The sequence below is a fragment of the Eleutherodactylus coqui genome, chromosome 5, assembly GCF_035609145.1.
Source record: "Eleutherodactylus coqui strain aEleCoq1 chromosome 5, aEleCoq1.hap1, whole genome shotgun sequence".
In the NCBI taxonomy this organism is placed as follows: Eukaryota; Metazoa; Chordata; class Amphibia; order Anura; family Eleutherodactylidae; genus Eleutherodactylus; species Eleutherodactylus coqui.
The window spans coordinates 157,524,184-157,544,786 of NC_089841.1; the positions used below are offsets into that span (position 1 = coordinate 157,524,184).

Here is a 20,603-nt window from a genome sequence, read left to right on the forward strand (position 1 = left end):
AGGCTATCCGGGCAATTCATGACTCGCAGAACTTCAGGCGTGCTCTAAAAACGCTCCTCTTCAGGGAGGCATACCGCATTCCCTAAACCAAACCTCTCTGTATGCCACATGATAACACATTCCCTGACCTACTGACTGCAATCCCTGCTAGCCACCATCAACTGCCCCCTGCCGACACACCGTTTCTGCCGCTACATGGCTTAATGTCTGACCATTGTTTGTGTATAGCATCCCTCACTCTCCACCTCGCCATACCACGCACATCTGTAGTATGTAAACTCGTTGGAGCAGGACCCTCACCCCTACTGTTTTCTTCAATTGATTACTACATGTAACCGTGGTTCTGTAATTTGTGTGCTTTTGTTCTTCTGTATCCCCCCTGTCTTGTAAGTGCTGTGGAATATGTTGGCGCTATATAAATAAAGATTATTATTATTATTATGTTTATGGTGTTTTTATGGTTATGTATACTTCAGCCATCCCAGGTTTTTAATAACTTTTTATTTTTCCTTTTCTTTTCCCTTGGCTTTGCTTTTTATTCATTCCTATAATTAATTTTCTTTTACGATATTTATAGTGATTATAGAGATATTTGTCTATGTCCATCTGCACATGAGCCATTCTAGGTTTTCCAGTGACTCACTCCAGGGGTTTAAAGGGGTTGTCTGGTTGCCACACAACATCCCTTCAATAGATCTGACTCCCTTTCAGTGATTTGTTTATAATATCAGTGTAGAGACTCGCAAGACTACGAGGACCATTGACACAGTTTCTGTATTTTGGCCAAAATATTATGTTTCAAAATGTTTTTAATGTTCATCTGCAGTTAGGCCGCCTGCAGACGGCAGGGTCTGATCCCCTGTGAGCAGCAGGATCCGACCCACATTCCTGCAGGTATCAGTGCGGCCATTACCTGTTCCCGCGGCTCCGGCTCTGTGATGTCGGTTGCCGCCCAGCTGGCGCATGCGCAGAGCAGAGCCAGCGCACTGGGAGTGACATTTCTGTGCGGGCCTCTGCAAGATGCGCACAGAAATAGAACTTGCCTCAATCTGTTTTCCGCGTGTATTTTCCCACGGACAAATCGCGGCCCATTTAGACACAACGATTATTGCTCAATTCACTCATCTTCCATCTTTTGCGCAATAATCATTGTGTCTAAACGCGCGGCCGTCGTGCACTATTCGCTGATCGCTGACTTTTAGCTTGCTCTCGATTCTCAGCGGGATACAGCTCATATTATTGTATACTAGCTGTGCGCGCCAAGAAGAAAACAGTTGTATACAGAAGACAAGCGGTCCCACGTATGATCAGGGACGGTAAACTCAATAAAACCAAATTATAGAAGTGACAGTGGCATTTAAAGGGTTAACAGCCCAGATGAGCCGCGCGGCTTATCAGGGTTGTTGCCGCTGGGTGTCGGCTGTAAGAAACAGCCGGCGCCCGCGATGTATGAAGGGAGATCACCCTGCGATGTCTCTTCAATACATAACCTGCTACTACAGGGTGTCAAAAGGTGTATGAACGGTCACGAAGGAGTTAAGCAGTTTACAGTTGATGTGCACACTTACAAGGAGTATGCTGTGCAATTGGAAAGTAATATTTCTGTAGACTGTGCTAACTCAAGAATGGTGGCTTACCGCACTTGGTCTGTATTTAACAGAATAGTAGTCGAAAAAGATTGTTCACAACAGGAGAACAGATATATTTTTCTTGACACAAAGATCTGGTTGAACAATGAGGTATGTCCAAGTCTCTACCTAGCAGGCCTGCTTACTGTCTGTCTCTAGTGATCAGATGAGTGGGGCACGGATGGAAAAATGTGGTTTTGCAGGAGTAGCCTTTTAAAATTTAAATTATTTATCCCACATATTGCACATCATAAGAAAAAAAAGTACAGAATGCCAGAATTGCAGGTTTTTTTTTGTTATCCTGGCTCCCAAAAATTGAATAAAAAGTGATCAAAAAGATGTATGTAGCCTAAAATGATATTAATAAAAACTTAATCTCACTGCACAAAATATGAGCCTTCATACAGTCCAATCAACATTAAAAAAAAGGTTATGGGTCTTACAACATGGTAATGGTGAATAATTTTTGTTTAAAAAAAGCTGTAAGCCAAGTGGGTCTGCAGGCTGTAACCAAACAAAGAGCGGAGAACCAAACAGCAGCACGGGACACAGTGGGAGCAGGGAGAGTTGAGTATAAGCCTATTTGTTATGTTACTGCTTGGGGAATGGATTTTACACAGCAGCTAGAAATGGTCAATAAGTCCCTCTTGGTTTTCAATAGGGATGAGCGAGTATACTCGTTAAGGCACTACTCGCTCGAGTAATGTGCCTTAGCCGAGTATCTCCCTGCTCGTCCCTAAAGATTCGGGTGCCGTAGCTGACAGGTGAGTTGCGGCGGGGAGCAGGGGAGAGTGGGCGGGAGAGAGGAAGAGAGAGATCTCCCCTCCGTTCCTCCCCGCTCTCCCCCGCAGCTCCCCACCCTGCGCTGGCCCCCGAATCTTTAGGGACGAGCGGGGAGATACTCGGCTAAGGCACATTACTCGAGCGAGTAGTGCCTTAGTGAGTATACTCGCTCATCCCTAGTTTTCAACAATGTTCTCATGTTTTCCACTACTTAATGCAATGAATCAGCTTTAAACATTACAACATGCTGACAATTGCTGTCCTTCAGATTTGACACGGATATAGGTCTATCACAGTTGGCTTGGTCTACTACAGCGCCACCCATCAGCGACTTTTTTACTAAAAAAAATTTTCAAAACTGGCAAGCACATTGTCTAAAGTGCCCATTTTCCAAATTGTGTCTCAATTGGAGCAGCAGAACACTCCAGGGGCTTCTGAGTTGGGTAAATTTAATTTAGCTAGCCCTGTATATTGACCTGATGAAATAATTGTCAAATCTGCCCCCACTTCTAATGTACTTTGTGCACTTTTAGAAATTTTAGTAGACCTGCAAGAGGTATACTGTATAACACTACGTCCAGATTATATCTTCTTCCTAAGGCCACTCTCACAAACAACGCTTTTTACAGCGTTTACACCAACGCCTGTGTGAGAGTTGCGTTAATCTGGACCTACCGTCAGACTTGCATACTACATGGAGACCAAGTTGTGACATTGTAACAATCTACAACAGATTGATACCCATAAATACTCTGTGAAATGAAAATAAATGTTGGGAAGCGAAATGAAGTAAGAACAGTATAAAGGTACAACTTACCAATAATACAATGAAACTGCCTCAAAGAGGTTAAAAAGGAAGAACAGGACTACCACAGTAAAGTGACTAGAAAAGGGAATGCTAATGGGAGGCGTTACAAAAGGGAAATAATGCATTAGAGCCGGGGCCTGGCTGATCTGATCTGGAAAATTATAGATCTCATGTGATTTATTATTTTCTGTCTGTGGCGCAACCTACAGTAACCCGCATACCTACTAGGTGTTTAACATTCCGCATTCCCTATAGTTACAATGCATGTAATCTACCCTGCTCAGTGCACAGCAAGCGTGACTAAGCAAAGAGGATGGGAAAATCATTCCAGGAAAAAGGGCAAGAAAAAGTTTGAGAGTAGACCCAATGTTCAAGGGCGGATTTGATTTGCGGAACCTGCGCTGGAGATTCGAAAATCAAGCCGTCCATAGGGAGACCTGGGCATCCACAGAGCAGCTAAAAGTATGCAGATGTGACTTTTTTTTTTCCTGGTGTGCGGATCGCACACGCGGGAAGAAATCACAGCATACTCTATATCCCTGCGGATCCCGCAGGGACGGCTTCCATTGAAAGCAGGAGATTCTGGATAGATAACAAAACTGTCTTTTTATGTCCATGGCTGCGGAAATGCATGGATTCTGCTGCCGGGGAAAAAAAAAAAATCACATCTGCATGTTTTTACTGTCCTGCAGGCGGTTTGATTTGCGGATCTCCCACGCGGGTTCACCCATGGACATTGGGCCTAATATGGGGTCTCGAGTTTATTTACAAAGTGAACTTTCCTTTAAAAGCATATTAGGAACAGTGTAAATGAAGCTTAGTCTACTGCGCACAGGATGTGCTGACATCACACTTGGCAATATACTGTATATAAACAATTATTTGTTCTCTTCTACATATCCTAAAACATAATGTAATACTAGACAAAGGGAACACTGCGGCAGAGAAACTACAAGAGGATGAAGAGGGCAAAATAAAATGACATGCAATAAATGCAAAACCGTTATCGTGTCGGTACAGCGTGTTCTGCACACGGGTGTTGCAGACGTAATACGCTTTACGTATCTGCCATAGGCAGCTATGTTGCCGCTCACACGACCTGCGCATAATCCACGCACAAGAAAAATTGCAGCATGTTCTATCTTGGCGGGCATATATGCCAAGCTAGTACATGGCGATGGGCGTACTTGCTGCGTGTCGCACAACACAACTTACAGTCATGTGAGCTTGGCTTTATGAGAATGAAATTGAGAAACACAGAAATTGCATGCATTCTAATGTGCACTTCTGAGAATGAATGAGAAAATGGCGCTTATTTCAGCTGCAGGCTGCGATCATCAAATGTGACACTTTTCTATTTAGCCAAGCATTTTTTTTAAAGTTCCCATTTCCTGGCTCAGTTTGCAGAACTCTCCATTAGATCATTATATAAATCCTTGGGTTAGGATTAGACAGTGAGGTAATAAGGTATAAATAAATGATTAAACAGTCCAGGGGCCTAACTAAAGGCTTAGGGGCCCGGGTGCAAAACTTCATAATACTAGGCTCCCTATATGGAGAAGATAAGCCTTCTGGCCCCCTAAGGTTCCTGGGCCCGGGTGCAAATGTATCCCCTATTGTGACTATACACAAGCTCAATCATTTACCAGAAATACAGAAACATGACTAGAGCCACATGGAGCCACCGAGAGAGTAGGAGCCTGTGTCTCCACTGATGTGTAACCATCTTTGAAGCGGTTGTACCACTCCTTTATCTGTGTGATGCCCGTTGCTTCCCCCCAATGTCCTTTTGAATCTTGCGGATCCTTTCCACTTGGGAATCGCCAAGCTTTGCACAAAACCTAATGCAGTGGCGTTGTTCAAGTTTTTCTGTCATTTGGTCAAAAAAGAGAATCAGACGGCGCTCACTTAGGGCTCAGTCACACCGGCATTTTTATGCGCGTAAAAACGTTTGTACTGCGTTAGTCAAAAAAAAAAAATGCACCCACAAAAGATAGAACATATGGGTGGCAATGGACATGGTCACGCAATTTTTTTGTTCAAACAGTTGATTGTCTCTATACACAAGCTCAATCAATTACCAAAAATTCTGAAACATGACTGGAGTCAAACCAGGGACTTATCAAACCGTTGTAAGAGTATGCATCCGCCAGTTGTGGACGTGTCATTGGACAACACTTGGGTCACTTTCAGACTGTGCGTGGCAAACTGCCATTAGCTGGGTTAATGCGTTCGGCGGTAATATCACCTGTTCTGTGGTTGGAGTGTATTACTGATCTTTGTGATTGATGAAACACTGATAGAGCACTCAGTGCACGTTAAGGCTGTTCCTATCGTTAGTTACAGACAGGTTGTCTAACGTTTACATCTAAACCGCATAACTCTTTAGCTGTTGACAAAAGCTTCTATTACTGTTTCAGATTTCCAATTCAACAGCTATAATAAAAATACATATTTTTGTAAGCCTGGTATCCATGTTGTATCCTGGTTCTTGTGTTACACACACTGGGCTCTGCAAACAGCTAGTGGAAGCCATTCTACATGCAAATAAGGATGATAAAGTGTTAATGGCTATTAACACTTTATAAAAATAGATTGCAAAATCTTTGTCGTTTGAAAGATTATCTTTGCATGTAAAAGGGCTTTCACACTTATTTGGGGGGCAGGCTGTAGATTTTCAGCCCATATGGGTCGTACTGTCGGTAATAGAATTTCTCCCTTATTAATGCAGATAAAAGGAATTCTTCTACATGGTTGAGAACAATTGGTTCAAATAGATTAGGTAGACCTTTACACAGTTGTTGTAAATATGATTAATATTAAATCTTCCTATGCATGTGCTACAGGAAAAAGTTTTGATATTCCTACATTTATTAATTTCTTCACAACACATCTTGTCTTATAGCTTGTACAGATTGCAGTTTGCAATATGTTGGATCTATTATTGGATCCCTTAAACACATTGAGGGCTTATTCAGACGACCGTATATCGGCCGTGTATTCACGCTGGCCGATATACGGCGTCCCTCTTTGCAGGGGGAGGAGGCTGGAAGAGCCAGGAGCAGTGCTCTGAGCTCCCGGCCCTTCTCCACCAACTCTCCACCCCCTCTCCGCCCCTCTGAACTATTTACAATGAAAGGAGGTGGGATGGAGCGGAGCTAATTCCGGGACTTTGCCCCGCCCCCATCCAGCCTCCTCTCATTGCAAATAGTGCAGAGGGGCGGAGAGGGGGCGGGAGCTCAGAGCACTGCTCCTGGCTCTTCCAGCCTCCTCCCCCTGCAGAGAGAGACGCCGTATATCGGCCGGCATATGGTCGTCTGAAGCCGCCCTAAGGAACATATCTGAGACGCTGTTCACACTATTAACCACAACTCGTTAATGGTGTATCAACATTTTGAGACAGCTTCTGCAGGCGGGATAAGAAATCCCAGCATGCGCATTAGAGTCGCCTAAATACTGCACCTCCCTAGCTTTTTTTGTTTATGCACAAAAAATCAAGGTTGGATACTTTTTGAACACAATATGGTATATCCTGTTGCATCCATTTCATATCATTGATTGATCATTCCCTGAGGGCTACTAAAGGGTTAAGTATGATAAATGGGACTGGTCATGTTGGTCATCGGAGTCAGAAGCAGAAACCAAAAATGGCAACAGCACACAAAATAAATTTACTATCAGAGGTATACATACCTATAATCAATGCTCTAACCACATTAAATGATGCAAGGTTCTTGGTATTTAATTTTGATCAAATTGCATTGGCCCATTTACCAACATCCAGGTGACCAAGCTCTCGGATGCGTCCTAACACTAATACCAGGTGGTAAATCTCAACCTGGGAAAGTTGGGTTCCTACCTCTCAGAATGCTCCTCTCTTGGGATTAAGCCTACAAATAAAACCAGGGAAGCTAGGATACCATGCATATGCTCCAGTAGTGATGGGAGTCAATAATTTTGTACACATGATGTAGGGAAGGTTTTGGAATCCAATTTTGGATTCAGCGTTTCCTAGGGGGCTTTCTCTTTCTGCCATTATACAATTGCGCCATCTGCTGGCTAGAGCCAGTACTGCAGTATGTGACATTCTGTAGAGGCCCCCGACAACAGAGCGGCCAATAATATACAGTAAAAATACCCTGCCGGACATCTTTTGACATCGGAGCTGTAGAGGCTTCAATCAGAATGTCTTCAGATGTCAGACAGTGGATTGGAAAGGGTTAAATGTTTGTGTTTTTTCATTCTGAAGCAGAGCCAGGAATGAGGCCACTCCCACACATGCAGTCGGCAACATGCCGCGATTTTACTTGTGTTTTCGGACACGGGTTCCTGCCTCCAACAGCGTGTTTTAGCACGCCACATTATTGTAATGGGTGATGATGTGCGCTAAACACAGCAAAATAGAGCAGACTGCGCTCAAAAATTGAGCTCATGTCTGCGAGGCCCCAATAAAATCAATAGGAATGTTATACCGTAGCGCTCAAAACACCGCGGTAATCGCAGAAATAAAACAGATGTGTGAGAGTGGCTTAAGAACCAAGCTGTGTAGGCTCGAAAAGCATCCAGTGCTTCAGGTTTTTACCTCCTGTTTCTGGTATGTTTTAACCATCATGGAATAGAGGAAATACTTTTTATTTGGATTTTGAGTGCTGGGAATTATTCTGTTTTTTTCTATTTGGACGTTCTGCCAGAAAATGTAATGGACGTCTTCCCTGCACCACTTACATATTATCGAAGACCTGGTGGTGATGAGCTGGTTCAGGTTCTTGTATTAGTGACTAAAAGCTGTCCCCAAAAACGCCTGTAGCAAAAATGCCGGCATCATCCAAAAAACACTTGTAATTTTTCTGATGCTTTTTTTCACCCAGCTCCGTATTTTGTACTCTATTGTCTGCCGCCTGCCATGACCTTCAGCTTGGACCTTGTTGATGTACCTATACTGCCAACCTGCCTTCAACTTGTTTCCTCACTACACCCCTATGCAGACCTACAGGTACTGGCCCAATGCGGCATCAGCAGCCACGTAACTGGGACTATCTGTGTGTGTGTAATGGGGACCCCGCAACAAAGCAGGTATTCCATTTGGAGGGGTCAAGTGTGAAAAACGGCATTTTCCAGATGCTTCAACTTGGAAAATCCTAACCAGTGTGTGGCATCTCCTGATGTCTCCCCCCATGCGACAGCTGGTAATTGCCTGCAGTCATGTGTCTGTAGGACATGTCAGCACTAGAGGCCGGGTGCAGAGCCTGAAGGGAGAGCAAAGCTGGAGAAGGTGAGCGGAATGGTTTTATTTTTATGTGACCCCATCTGTTGGTATTACTTCACATCCACAAGTAATCGCGCAAAATGCACAACAATTTGGATATATTGCAGATTTTGACTTCTCCATTTAACTCCAGCATGTGGATAAGGTTTCTTGCCATTTTATCCACTTTGCTGCTAATATAGTGTCTTCCTGGTGTTTGTGAATGCAGGCAGAGTCAGCAGAGACTACATATGGGCAGCGGATGCACCCTTGTATCTCACACACGGTCATGCGCAGTGTGACTGCCCTTCTTCTTTTTTAAATTTTAATTCCCCGCTCTGTTACATAGCAGGGTTGCGTATGACTCGCCACCCATATACAATGCGAAAGCGTATGGAAAGCGTGTGCATACACAGCCTATACAAATGTATAGGCCTCGCACTGCGTGGTACTCCGAGAAATAGAGCATGTTGTGATCTGTTTCTCTCATGTATCTACACGCAGTGTCTACACGCACATGTGCTTAGATCAATGAGGTCATTTCATTTCATTGAATCCATTCACAGCATATTCTTATGTGAGTGATGTATGCGCGTGTGATATGTGGTAATTCACAGGCAATCAAATATATTGCCTTACGCTGTTTCGCTCACATTTGTGTGTATGCATTGCATAATAAAGAACTCAGCATGTTCTATTTTGTCCTGTATTTTAAGTGAGAGAACCCATTGTTCTCTATGGGTGCGTAATCAATGCCGCCCATATGCAATTACATTGCTTATTACCAGTGTATAAAAGCACCATTGAGAAGCGACAGCGCTGGAAATTTTAACAAAAACCCCCAGGAAGACTGCACATAACGGCGTGCGTGAGATATGTTGTCATGTGCGGTACAATATTGCTTCAAAACGCTGCCTTATGGCTTATTCACAGGATCGTATATCGGCCGCTGTTTTCACGGTCGGCCAATATATTCTACCATCTGAGAGATCTATCCCCTTCCCTCTTCCTCCCCGGCTCTCTTCCTCTCTCCTCCCCCCTCCCCTCCGGCTGTTTGCAATTGGATGGGGCGGAGCATTGCTGGATGCGGGAAGAGGGTGGGAGCTTAGCTCCACCCCCATCACTCCCTCTCTTCTTGCAAACAGCCAGAGGGGAGGAGGGAGGCAGAGAGCTGGCGAGGGTGAGGGAAGGGGATAAATAGCTCAGATGGTAGAGTATATCGTCCGGCCGTGAAAACGGCAACCGATATACGCACCTGTGAATAAGCCCTGAATCTGTACATCAAGCATGCAAATGAAAAAAGAAAATGTGAAAAGAAAATAAATGAAAAAGGAAAAGCATGGAAAATACTATTGTCTTTGCTCTAAATCATTCATATAGGAATAATAGTGTCATATAGAAAGACCATGACCGTTACAGGTAAGGCAGGTACAGGTGATTGTGGGTGTGAATGCAGTCGTTTATGTAATGCATCGAGCAATAAAGTATAACACTGATTCCTGCTAAGTCAAGTTTTTCATTTATTTTAAAGTTAATTGTGAAATTATATATGTATTCTTCAGGGTCGTACAGTCCGCTCAGCCTAGTTAAACTTTTGGCTAAATAGCTTGATGTGTCTGGCACAAGTTTTCCTGTTACTGCACTTGTTCTTGTAGTGTTATCAAAATTGCAAAACAAAAATTACCAATGAAGTTATTCAAAAACATCCTGATGAGGACTCTTTCACACGGGCGTTGTTTTCAGGCTCTAATAGCTGCGCCAAAAAAATCACGGCTAACTGCATGAAAAATAGCATGACTGGGCGATTTCCCGTAATTAAGTCCTGAGCTTAATTAGTGGTGAAATTGCCCATTCATACGATTTGGAAGCTGCATGTTGCAGGAAAAATGCGCTGCTGTTCCGGAATTCCCTCCGGTGGTAGAAATCCTCCTAATGACTTTGAATGTATAAACTACAGACACCTGTCTTTTTCGAGCATTGGACGCAGCTAAACTCCTCCCTCCCCCCCCCCTCCTTTTTTCCCCCTGCTCCCATAGGAGTCTATGGAAACTCCAGCGCATCACGCACCAAAAATAGGATAGGTCAGGTCCTACCTTCTCACGCAGCACGGACCTTAGATGCGGGTATTGTAGTCAGGCATGTCCTATTTTTTTTGCGCATCTAAAATTTTTTCTTCTGAACAATTCGACAGGAAACCATTGGTCCTAATAGATGCATTTTTTTCCTTTGACATGCCTTTTCTGCGTGAAAATGACACCCGTGAGCAGAGGCGTAACTTGAAGCTCCTGGGCCCCAATGCAAAACCTGTAATAGGGCCCCCAACTATAATGCTTTATTCATAATACTGGGCTCCTTATATGGAGAAGAGAGGCCTTATGGGCCCCCTAAGGGTCCTGGGCCCGGGTGCAACTACATCCTTGATAGTTACGCCCCTCCCATGGGAAAGAGCCCCAAGTCATAGGTCATTTTCATCTATGACAATTATGTGGAGACAGACATAATATGCGTTCCACTACAGGAAGAAAATAAGGTGGTCCAAGGGAGCCACAGGGCATCAGACACATCGCTGCTATCTGTATGAGTATTATGTGTCTTGTCATATATCATAATAAGGGAGTCTTAGCTCTTTACAGTTTTTCATCTAGCAGCAATATATAATGTTTTAGATATCCTAGCTATAAACTGGATGAGTTTATGAGTTTTGAAATTCATGCCTGAGTATTTGTCTCCCAGCACTGAGGGGTTAAATGGTTTCAAAGATATACATTTTTTATTTTAAATATGCAGTCCACGCTAAAAAGAAAAAACTAAAACCGGTTATTCTCACCTGTCCTGCCTCCAGCGCTGCCTCTATAATCTCCTGTTTACAGACTTCCATTCTCACCTGAGGCGGCAGCTTGTAAGGGACCCGTCACACAGGATGGAATTTTCCACAAGTAGTTGAGACGGGGGAAAAATAAGCAGGGTTGGGAGGTACCGACACTTACAGACAAGTGAGGAAGTACTGACACTTAAAAAAAAAAAAAAAAAAGTAGTAACTGACATTCAAATATTTTTGTCTTTATGTGTGCCTGTTTATGCACGAGTGAGTGATTAATGAGTTGACCTGATCGACGGAACCTGACCTCCGGGGTGCAAATATAAATCTCTGTGTCCCGTGTTAACAGGAACCTGATCAGTGATGCTGAAAGGAGTCCCTAACAAGGCCACGTTTCTGGACAGGGCCCCCTGCAGTTCCGTTTGTATATTTCAACGGTCAGGGGATTGTTTTATGTGTATGAAAGGATAAAATAATAAGCCTCTTGGTGTACATAAACCGCCAGCCATGGGCAATACTGCTGGTAAAGAGGATAAGGTATGGAAGACAGCTAAAGAAATTGTACAAGAAAGAGAAGGCAGAAGGAGCCAATATGATATGACCTCACAAAAAGATAAATATAGACCATGGACACCTCAAGAGCATATGTCACTTATACAGCAATTACCAGACCCCATGACCTATGCCTTTCTTTAGACAGATAGCACAAATACAAGACACATACTCTGCAACATCAGCTGATCTGGGTCCTTTGATTATGTTAAAAACAGGGGAGGCAGTGGGAACTATAATTTTAAATTATGTGAAAGACTATTGTGGCACAGATTGGGATAAAATTAAACATAGAGCATTAAAAAGTGGTAAGATATTTTTAATTGGTCTAGAACGTTGGGCAAAAGAAAAATTAAAAGAATCCTCCCTGTCTCTTTCTAATGTCACACAAGAGAAGGATGAAAGTGTAGAGCAATTTTATGCCCGCCTTCAACAACGTTGGTCAGATCTGGGGTATAGGGGCATACAAGAATTGGGTGACCATGTACTTAGCATGGCCTTTGTAGAAGAGTTGCGAGAACCCTTGAGGTCTAAACTCATGGATAACAAGCCTGAGTGGAGACAATATGAAGCAGCAGGCCTGGTGCAAGCAGCCAAGGGCATTGAACTAAATTTAAAAATCAAAAAAGGACATAGCTCTGTTATGATAGCACAATACAGCACAGGAGAGAACAAAATAAAACGGGGCACCCATCCCAAACATAACCTTAAGTGCCATTTCTGGGGTAAGCCTGGGCACTTTAAACGGGAGTGTAGAAAATTCCTCCAGCAGAGGGGTAGTGAACAACCCACAAAAGCACGAGTCGCCAAGGGAGAAATAGAAAACCAAGATTGAATAGTCGGCGACCCTCTGCCCTTCTTCCCCATGAGCAATGTAAAAGAGGGTGTGGCCATTTTTCTTAAAGGGGAAGTACTCAATAAGGAAATTCCTTTCCTTGTTGATGCAGGGGCAGCAACCTCAGTCATCCAAAGCCACCTAATTCCTCCAGCATACCGGCAAAATACAGCTCAAACTGTTGTAGGTCTTGAAGGAGTTCCTAAGAAACTTCAGGAAACAGACCCTCTCCCCATAAAATTCAGAGACCAGACAGTGTTAACAAAATTATTGGTGAGTGGTGATATTCCACTGTCAGTTATGGGCACAGACATACTCTCTGCCCTGTCAGCTTCCATTCAGTTTACTGAAGAAGGAACAGTGCAGATTGATTTTGCAAAAACAAACGCAGAACAATTTTGCCAGATGGTGGCTTCTCTAGATGATCCACAGCCAATTTCCTCTTAACTACAGAAGAGGAAATAATATTACAGGAAGTTCCACAGGAACTCTGGGCCAAGTCCAAAACAGATATTGGTCATATGAATGTGACACCCATGGTAGTCACACTAAAACCAGGATGCGTAGCCCCCAAGTAAAACAATATCCATTGGGTAGGGCCCAAGAGGATTCTATAGGCCCACAAATTACAGACTTAATTCAAATGGGGGCACTACGGGAAATAACATCACCAGCCAATACTCCCCTCTTCCCAGTTAAAAAGAAAACACAAAAGGGACAACCAGATGTTTATCGCATGGTACATGATCTTCGGGAAATTAATAAAGTAACTGTACTCGACACCCCAGTAGTGCCAAATCCACATACGCTTTTAGCACAAGTCCCGCCCACTGCGACATTTTTTACAGTGATAGATCTTGCAAATGCGTTTTTCAGTGTACCGATCCATCCGGATTGCCAGTACCTTTTTGCTTTTACCTTCAAGGGTAAACAATACGCTTGGACCGTCCTGCCACAAGGTGCGCAGAATTCTCCAAACATGTACACCCAGGCACTCCAGTCTGTTTTGCAGGCCTGGACTCCACCTGATGGAACTGTGCTGTTGCAATATGTTGATGACCTTCTGCTTTGTGCTGAGAATCTGAAAACATGTCAATCTGCATCCATTTCTCTTCTAAAATTTTTAGCAGAAAATGGCTGCAAGGCTTCAAAGGAAAAATTACAGCTTTGTAAACAAAAGGTTGTGTTTCTAGGCCATTGCCTAGCTCAAGGAACCAAACATCTCACAGAAGAACGAAAAGCTGCAGTTCAAGCCATTTCTGTACCTTCTTCTGCCAAACTCCGCACCTTTTTGGGGCTTGTCTCATACTGCCGTCCTTGGATCCGTTCTGCCTCATCCCTGATGCAACCACTCTATGATTGTCTTCCAAGTGTTCCTTTCTCTCTCACTCCTGAAGCAACTGACAATTTCCATACACTAAAACTCTCTATTCTCAGTTCTCCAGCACTGGAAATTCCTAATTACACTCTACCTTTCACTCTCTTCTGCACTGAACTTTCTGGTCATGCGACGGCAGTGTTGACACAAAAACATGGAGGACGTCCACGGCCACTTGGGTATTACTCCATGAGATTGGATTCGGTGGCCCGAGGAGCCCCCTCCTGTGTCCGTGCGGTAGCAGCAGTACAAGCAATGGTTGACAAATCTTCTGAGTTGGTCCTGGACTACCCCCTAGTGGTTCTCACCCCCATGACATCCAGAGTATACTCACTCAAGTACAACCTAAACACCTGTCTCTAGCTCGTCAAATAAGGTTACAATGTGCCTTGCTCATGCCTCCTAACATCTCCTTCCAACGGTGCACTACCTTGAACCCGGCTACTCTTCTTCCAATCGAGTATCCCGATTCAAATGGGGGGGTGGGGGATTTGGGTACTGCAGATCAGTTATTTTTAAATTCTGTACAGCATGATTCTGATTTATTTGATTCAAAACACCAGCATGATTGTCTAGAATTGATGCAGCAAGAAACTGCAGGTTTTGAATCAGTTACTGAAACGCCTATTGACAATGCACATTTTGAGCTTTTTGTAGATGGTTCACGGTACCAAGGTGAGGATGGCCGATTCCATACCGGGTATGCAGTAGTCACACAACATGATGTCCTAAAAGCAGAAGCTCTGCCTCCGCATGTCTCAGCACAAGAAGCGGAATTGAAGGCCCTCACTGAGGCGTGTAGAGTGGCAGAAGGTAAAACAGCAAACGTTTACACTGATTCCAGGTATGCATTTGGCATAGCTCATGATTACGGCCCAATATGGAAGGCCAGACAATTTTTAACTTCTGTAGGACAACCCATTAAGAATGGTGCAGCAGTACAGAACCTTATGAAAGCCCTACTCCTACCGGATAAAGTAGCAATCCTAAAGGTGAAAGCTCATACTAAAGCCGACACTGCAGAAGCAAAAGGCAACGCCCTCGCAGACTTCACAGCAAAGGCAGCGGCCCTCAAACCATTGAAGAAAGAAGAAAAGAAGATACTGACCGCACAAGTCAGAGACTATGATTTGGACTTTGATAAAAATATGGACATTGATGTACTAAAGACATTACAGTCACAAGCCAGCAAAGAAGAAAAAGATAAATGGACTAATATGGGAGCAGTAGAACAGGGTGGCGTATGGCAAACAGTCAGTAGAACTTGCCTACCACAATCCCTGTACCCCATGATGGCCCAGCTGATCCATGGAAAGACTCACCTATCGAAGGCAGCTATGCTACTGACGCTTGAGAGAGAATGGGTGGCCCCTGGGTTCTCTGTAACTGCTGCATCATTTGTCCAATCTTGTATGATCTGTGCCGTGAGCAACCCAGGACAGAAAGTAAAGGTCCCGCAAAAACACTTGCCTAGGCCACTCTACCCATTTCAGAGATTGCAAATTGACTATATTCAGCTCCCACGTGTGGGGAAATATGAATATGTGCTTGTTGTTGTTGATATCTTCTCAGGTTGGGTTGAGGCCTACACCATCACCAAGGCAACTGCTCAGGCAACAGCAAAGAAGCTCATGAATGAGGTAGTCTGCAGGTATGGGGTACCAGAGGTAATCGAGTCAGACAGGGGTACACATTTCACAGGTGAAATAATGCAACACATCATGTCTGCCCTGGGTATTTCCCAAGCATTTCACACCCCTTATCATCCACAAAGTAGTGGGAAGGTAGAAAGGATGAATGGTACCCTAAAACTAAAAATACAGAAAGCAATGAAAGAAACAGGCAAACCATGGACTGAGTGCCTCCCATTGGCCCTTTTCTCAGTCAGATATGTGCCTAACAGAAAAACAGGATTATCACCATATGAAATCTTGTTTGGGTGCGCACCCAGGTTGGGTCTGTACTTTCCACAGGTACTGCAGGCCCAGTATGGTACTCTAACTGACTATGTTATGTCCTTAAATGCACGCCTAAAGGCAACACACAATCAAGTGTTTTCTTCAATTCCAGATCCAAATTCTCTTGAAGGAACGCATGATCTGCAGCCCGGAGATTGGGTAGTGACAAAGAGACACGTGAGGAGGACATTGGAACCAAGGTTTGACGGCCCGTATCAAGTGCTGCTCACAACCAGTACTGCCGTCAAACTAGAGGGTAAAACCAATTGGGTACATGCCTCACATTGCAAAAAGGTTAAGAAACCACAATATGAGAGAAATGAGACTATTCCTGGTGCTTGGAATTCTCCTGCTTATCGCCAGGGCCTGGACCCTGACGCCAGCGGGAAAGTTGAAATTGGCACAAACTAAGAAAGGAGGTGTTGTTAGAAGCTACTGGGGTTGGGCAAATAAAACTAAAGCCAGACAGCAAGACGAGTTCATATGTGAAGGCAATCATAGGTGCATAATAGCCAATTTTACACTAGGAGAGACCAGTGGCTTATATGTCCCCTCCAATAAATTTAAAGGTCGTTCATATGTCATACAGGAAGGAGAGCATCCTTGGATAAACATTATCAGTAGAGTAAATATCTCATGCTATAAACTAACCCAAGGATGTGTGGCTCATATAGATAAGCAGTTCACATATGAGCATCTTTCAAAAACGTTAATGTGTAAGGGTGACCAAGTTGGAAGAGGAGGCACAAACCAGACAATATCTTTAAAAGATACATATACTCTCCTGTGCATTAATGGTACTCCTATAGCCAACTCTCTAATGTGGTTAAACCTTTTGACCGTCCTGGAAACAACCCCTGTGGTACACACTGACAATTTAGTTAGGCTCCCCCATACATGTAAAAATGTCTCAACCAAACAACAGAGGACCGTAGTGCAGTTTAATATATCTTTCCCTGTAATGAAATCATGCTCTAGAATGAAGAGAGAATGGTACGATACTCTTCTTGGAGGAATAGGAGCAGGCACAGGGGTTTTAAATTCAATAGATTTAGAAGTAATGAAAAATAAGATGGCAGGGGAAGGAAGAGATGTGTCTAATCTGGTCAATATTCAGGCACAATGGATGCCCTCCATATTCCTCCCCCAACATCTTGTATTAGGATATAATAAGGATGTATTAACGCTTTTTAATCTGAGTATTGGGGTTCAAAATGATTTGTTTGTAAATATGAGTAAATTCATAAACTATACACAATGTAGCCTGCAATATGTATATATGATTCACGAGAAGGATAAAGCACAGTCAGATTTGATGACAAAGAATGAAAAATTGTGGAGAAATATTTTCAAGAATGTAATTCCAGTAGCATCCTGGATACGGCCCCGGACTGATAGTGTAGAATGCTCTGATGAATATTGCACTGGAGAAATGACTTTTTATGATGTAAAGGACACAAGCCTCATGTGTAAGTTTGTAGTACTACCTGTGGTGTTCGGACCGCCTCTATATGCTTTCCAATATTGGTTGCCCAAGTTCACAGGTACTATGATTGATAGTGAAAATAAAACCCATGGCATAGAGAACTGTGAAGAAACACTGGATGGCCTAGTATGCGGACGGAGTACAGCCGCATATGAGCCATGTTTCCTGCAGCCTTCAGTCAGCATATGTGATTGGACGGTGCTACCTACGTCTTTCCATATGCTGATAGAAGTTGGCCCCCAATATATATGCTTGGTTACCAACCAAACTAAAACCACCAGTATGTATAATCTCACCACTCCATTTTCTGGATGTTTACAGAACATATCGGTGATACATTGGTTTACAGAAACTTACACCTTTTTGCCAGATGCTGAAGCTGCAATAAATTATTACTGGCACCCAGATGCTATCCCTATGTCAAATCTGACTATATCCTTGGGTAGAATTGTAAGACTAATGAAAGACACTGAACACCTTCAAAAGCATTTGGATGTTACTAACCTCTCCCTTATGGAATTAGAAAAACAAACTATATGGGTAGGAGATAAGTTGGTCAGCATAGGTAATAAAATCCAGATAGACACCGAATATAACTGGTATGATATTTTTACTGGATGGTCACCTACAGCAGGAAAGATGATGGATTTTATGTTTCACCCATTACTAATCCTGTTTCTTTTGTTCATTCTTTTGAGTGTTTGCAACTTATGGACATTCTGTGGGATACGGAGACAAGCAAATTATCTGGAATCGCTCCCTCTACGATATCGTTAAAACAGTCAAAAGAGTAAAAGAGCACCAACAGTGGGGATCCGGCGAAGAGGATAGAAAGACCGGCAGGGGTGGCTTAGCACCCTTGATAGTACCACAACAAAGGCTCTTTTCAAGATGGACTGTTTCAAATGGGGGATTGTGAGGGTTATGAACATATTAATTTATATATGTATGTATCTTTGATATACGTTTCCGGAGGCTTTAGGCCTAAATTGTACACTCTATTCTGTGTCCTATGAAAAGCTCTGATAAATGCTTGTACATTTAGGTTAGTACTTAATTACATTAAGTAGAGGTGTAATCTTAAATGTCCATCATGTCTCCAAGATCTTGTTAATCTCGTTACAATGATCAAAGGATAATGGAATGCTTCGATCATTAACTGCTGTCTAGGGCATGTGATTAAAATGTAGATTGTGATAAAGAATCAAGGTACTAGACAGTCAGTCTACATTCCAACAAAAGAAGCCATGTTTATTGAGAAAACGCAATTATTCACCACCTTAGTACTTTGACCTCAGTATAACAGATTGAACTTTGTAACACTAGCCTTTGCACTGATACGCCTACTGATACGCCTACTGATACTCCTTCTATTTTTTGTATAAGAAATGACAATGTACAGAATAAACACAGATTGCTTCTAGACACAGGCCTGATCTCTGTGTTTCATTGCTTTCTCACGGCGGCCGCCATAACCACCTCTGATTTGGAGCCTCACAGCATATTGACGGAACATTGAATTCCACAACACATGCTTCCAAAATAAGGTAAACAAGTAGATATATATCTGATGAAAAATGTAGTACAACATGTATATAGATCACACACTGCACTTGCCACCCAAGCCCGTTTTGCCATATGTGACTATGTCCAAATTTTCAAATCTGACGTTTCACTTCATGTGATAATGGTTTTGGAATGCTATTACTTATTTAAGTGATTCTGAGATTTCAAGCATGTTTCATCAGGTGCAAGCCGACACTTTTTTTTGACACAATTCTGGTTCTGCGCAGAATCGCATTGGAAATTCCGCTCACAGATTTTGCCCATTGACAGGGCTGAATTTGTCTGCGAATCTGTTGCTAAATATGCGACTGAAGTATGCAGTGGTTTTAGATGTGGAATCCATGAGGAAAAATCCACATCCTGTTCCGCCATGTGAACATCCCCTTATTGTGTGTGTATATAAGGATGGTTCATACCGATCTTCCTCCCTGACAGGCTATGAGGAGGAGGAGCTAGTGTAAACTTTCATAACTCTTTTATTTACAATTAAACTTTACTGTGATTGCTGTGACTAGCTGCCATCACATGCCCAGAGACCACACTGATGAGTCTCTGGACAACATTGTGTGACTCTTGGGAAAGCTGGGTCACACACTTGCATGCAGGGAAGCCAGCAGATGAGTTGCCTGACTTTTGAGATGGAGGGGGTAGGGCATGACAGTGCTTTCTAACTGGGATGCTGATTGGTATCCAGGCAGCTCTGTGATCTGAGCTGTCATTAGACTCTTAGATCACAGAGCTCCTGCACAGCAGAGGGGTGGGGAAGGAGTGGTAGGCTTTATGGGTGGTGGTGGTGGGGGGAGGGTTGTATGAAGTTTTAAACTTTGCCAATAGGAAATTGGGAAACTCTGGTGAGGTGATTTTAGTTCTCATCAATGAAATGTACCTGGTTGGCGACTTGGGGGGCATAATATTGGTACAGGACCAGCTCCAGGTTTATGTGGGCTCTTGGGTGAAAGAGTCTCAGTGGGCCCCTTTTCCAGTGTGTCACAAAATGTTGCAGTAAATCTGTATCAGTGCATAGAGTCGCCATATAATGTTAGGTACCAGGTGCTACACAGGTGCTTTGCAGACCATATAAATAATTACAGTACCGTTATATCCACTGATCACAGGTAACGTCCTCTCTGACTGGAGTTTAGTTTCCCCTTTTCTTCTGTATCCAGCCTGACCGCCATGATGACTTCTCCCAGCCACAACTTGTCTCTGTGGAATTTGACACACAGACATCTTTGGCTCCTTGCTTTTTCATCACCCTCTCTACGTTCTCTAGACCTTTCAACAACCCTCCTTGTATACTAGCCAAGATAGTAATAATGCCACCTGTGTTAGTCCACAAAGTAGTTCTGTCCCCATTTTTGCGTCCCCGGTAGGCCCCACATAGTAAGTGCGCCCACTAATGCCTTCTTAATGTCCCCACTAAGTAATAATGCCTCATATTGCCTGCACTCAGTAATACTGCCCTGTTTGTGCCTATTCATTAATAATGGCCCTTTTCTGCTTTCAGTACCCCAAAATATGCATTGTTGCGCCCACTGCTGCAGAA

The 20,603-nt window shown here is 43.3% G+C and overlaps 1 protein-coding gene and 1 long non-coding RNA gene across 3 annotated transcripts in view; one reads left to right on the plus strand and one right to left on the minus strand.

Annotated features, from left to right (window-relative positions):
* Window positions 1-3,314, minus strand: part of LOC136627939 (uncharacterized) — a 134,873-nt gene extending 131,559 nt beyond the window's left edge. The window contains exon 1 of the long non-coding RNA XR_010792832.1: window positions 3,229-3,314. This is a non-coding gene — a long non-coding RNA (uncharacterized lncRNA). The remainder of the gene's footprint in view (window positions 1-3,228) is intronic.
* A 4,846-nt stretch (window positions 3,315-8,160) lies between these two features.
* On the plus strand, window positions 8,161-19,019 carry LOC136627937 (uncharacterized). Of its 2 annotated transcripts, none has more exons than XM_066603467.1 (2): window positions 8,161-8,212; window positions 16,118-19,019. In XM_066603467.1, exon 2 carries the CDS (start codon window positions 16,280-16,282, stop codon window positions 18,266-18,268), a length of 1,989 nt encoding a protein of 662 aa, XP_066459564.1. In that variant the 5' UTR covers window positions 8,161-8,212; window positions 16,118-16,279; the 3' UTR covers window positions 18,269-19,019. The 2 variants fall into 2 exon arrangements, with proteins under 2 accessions (XP_066459564.1, XP_066459565.1); XM_066603468.1 differs by lacking the exon at window positions 8,161-8,212 and adding an exon at window positions 15,822-16,020.
* The last annotated feature ends 1,584 nt before the right edge of the window (window positions 19,020-20,603 follow it).

What these genes read in the sequence shown, in the direction of transcription:
- LOC136627937 (XM_066603467.1), top strand. Translation starts at nt 16,280, where the DNA reads ATGCCTCACATTGCAAAAAGGTTAAGAAACCACAATATGAGAGAAATG.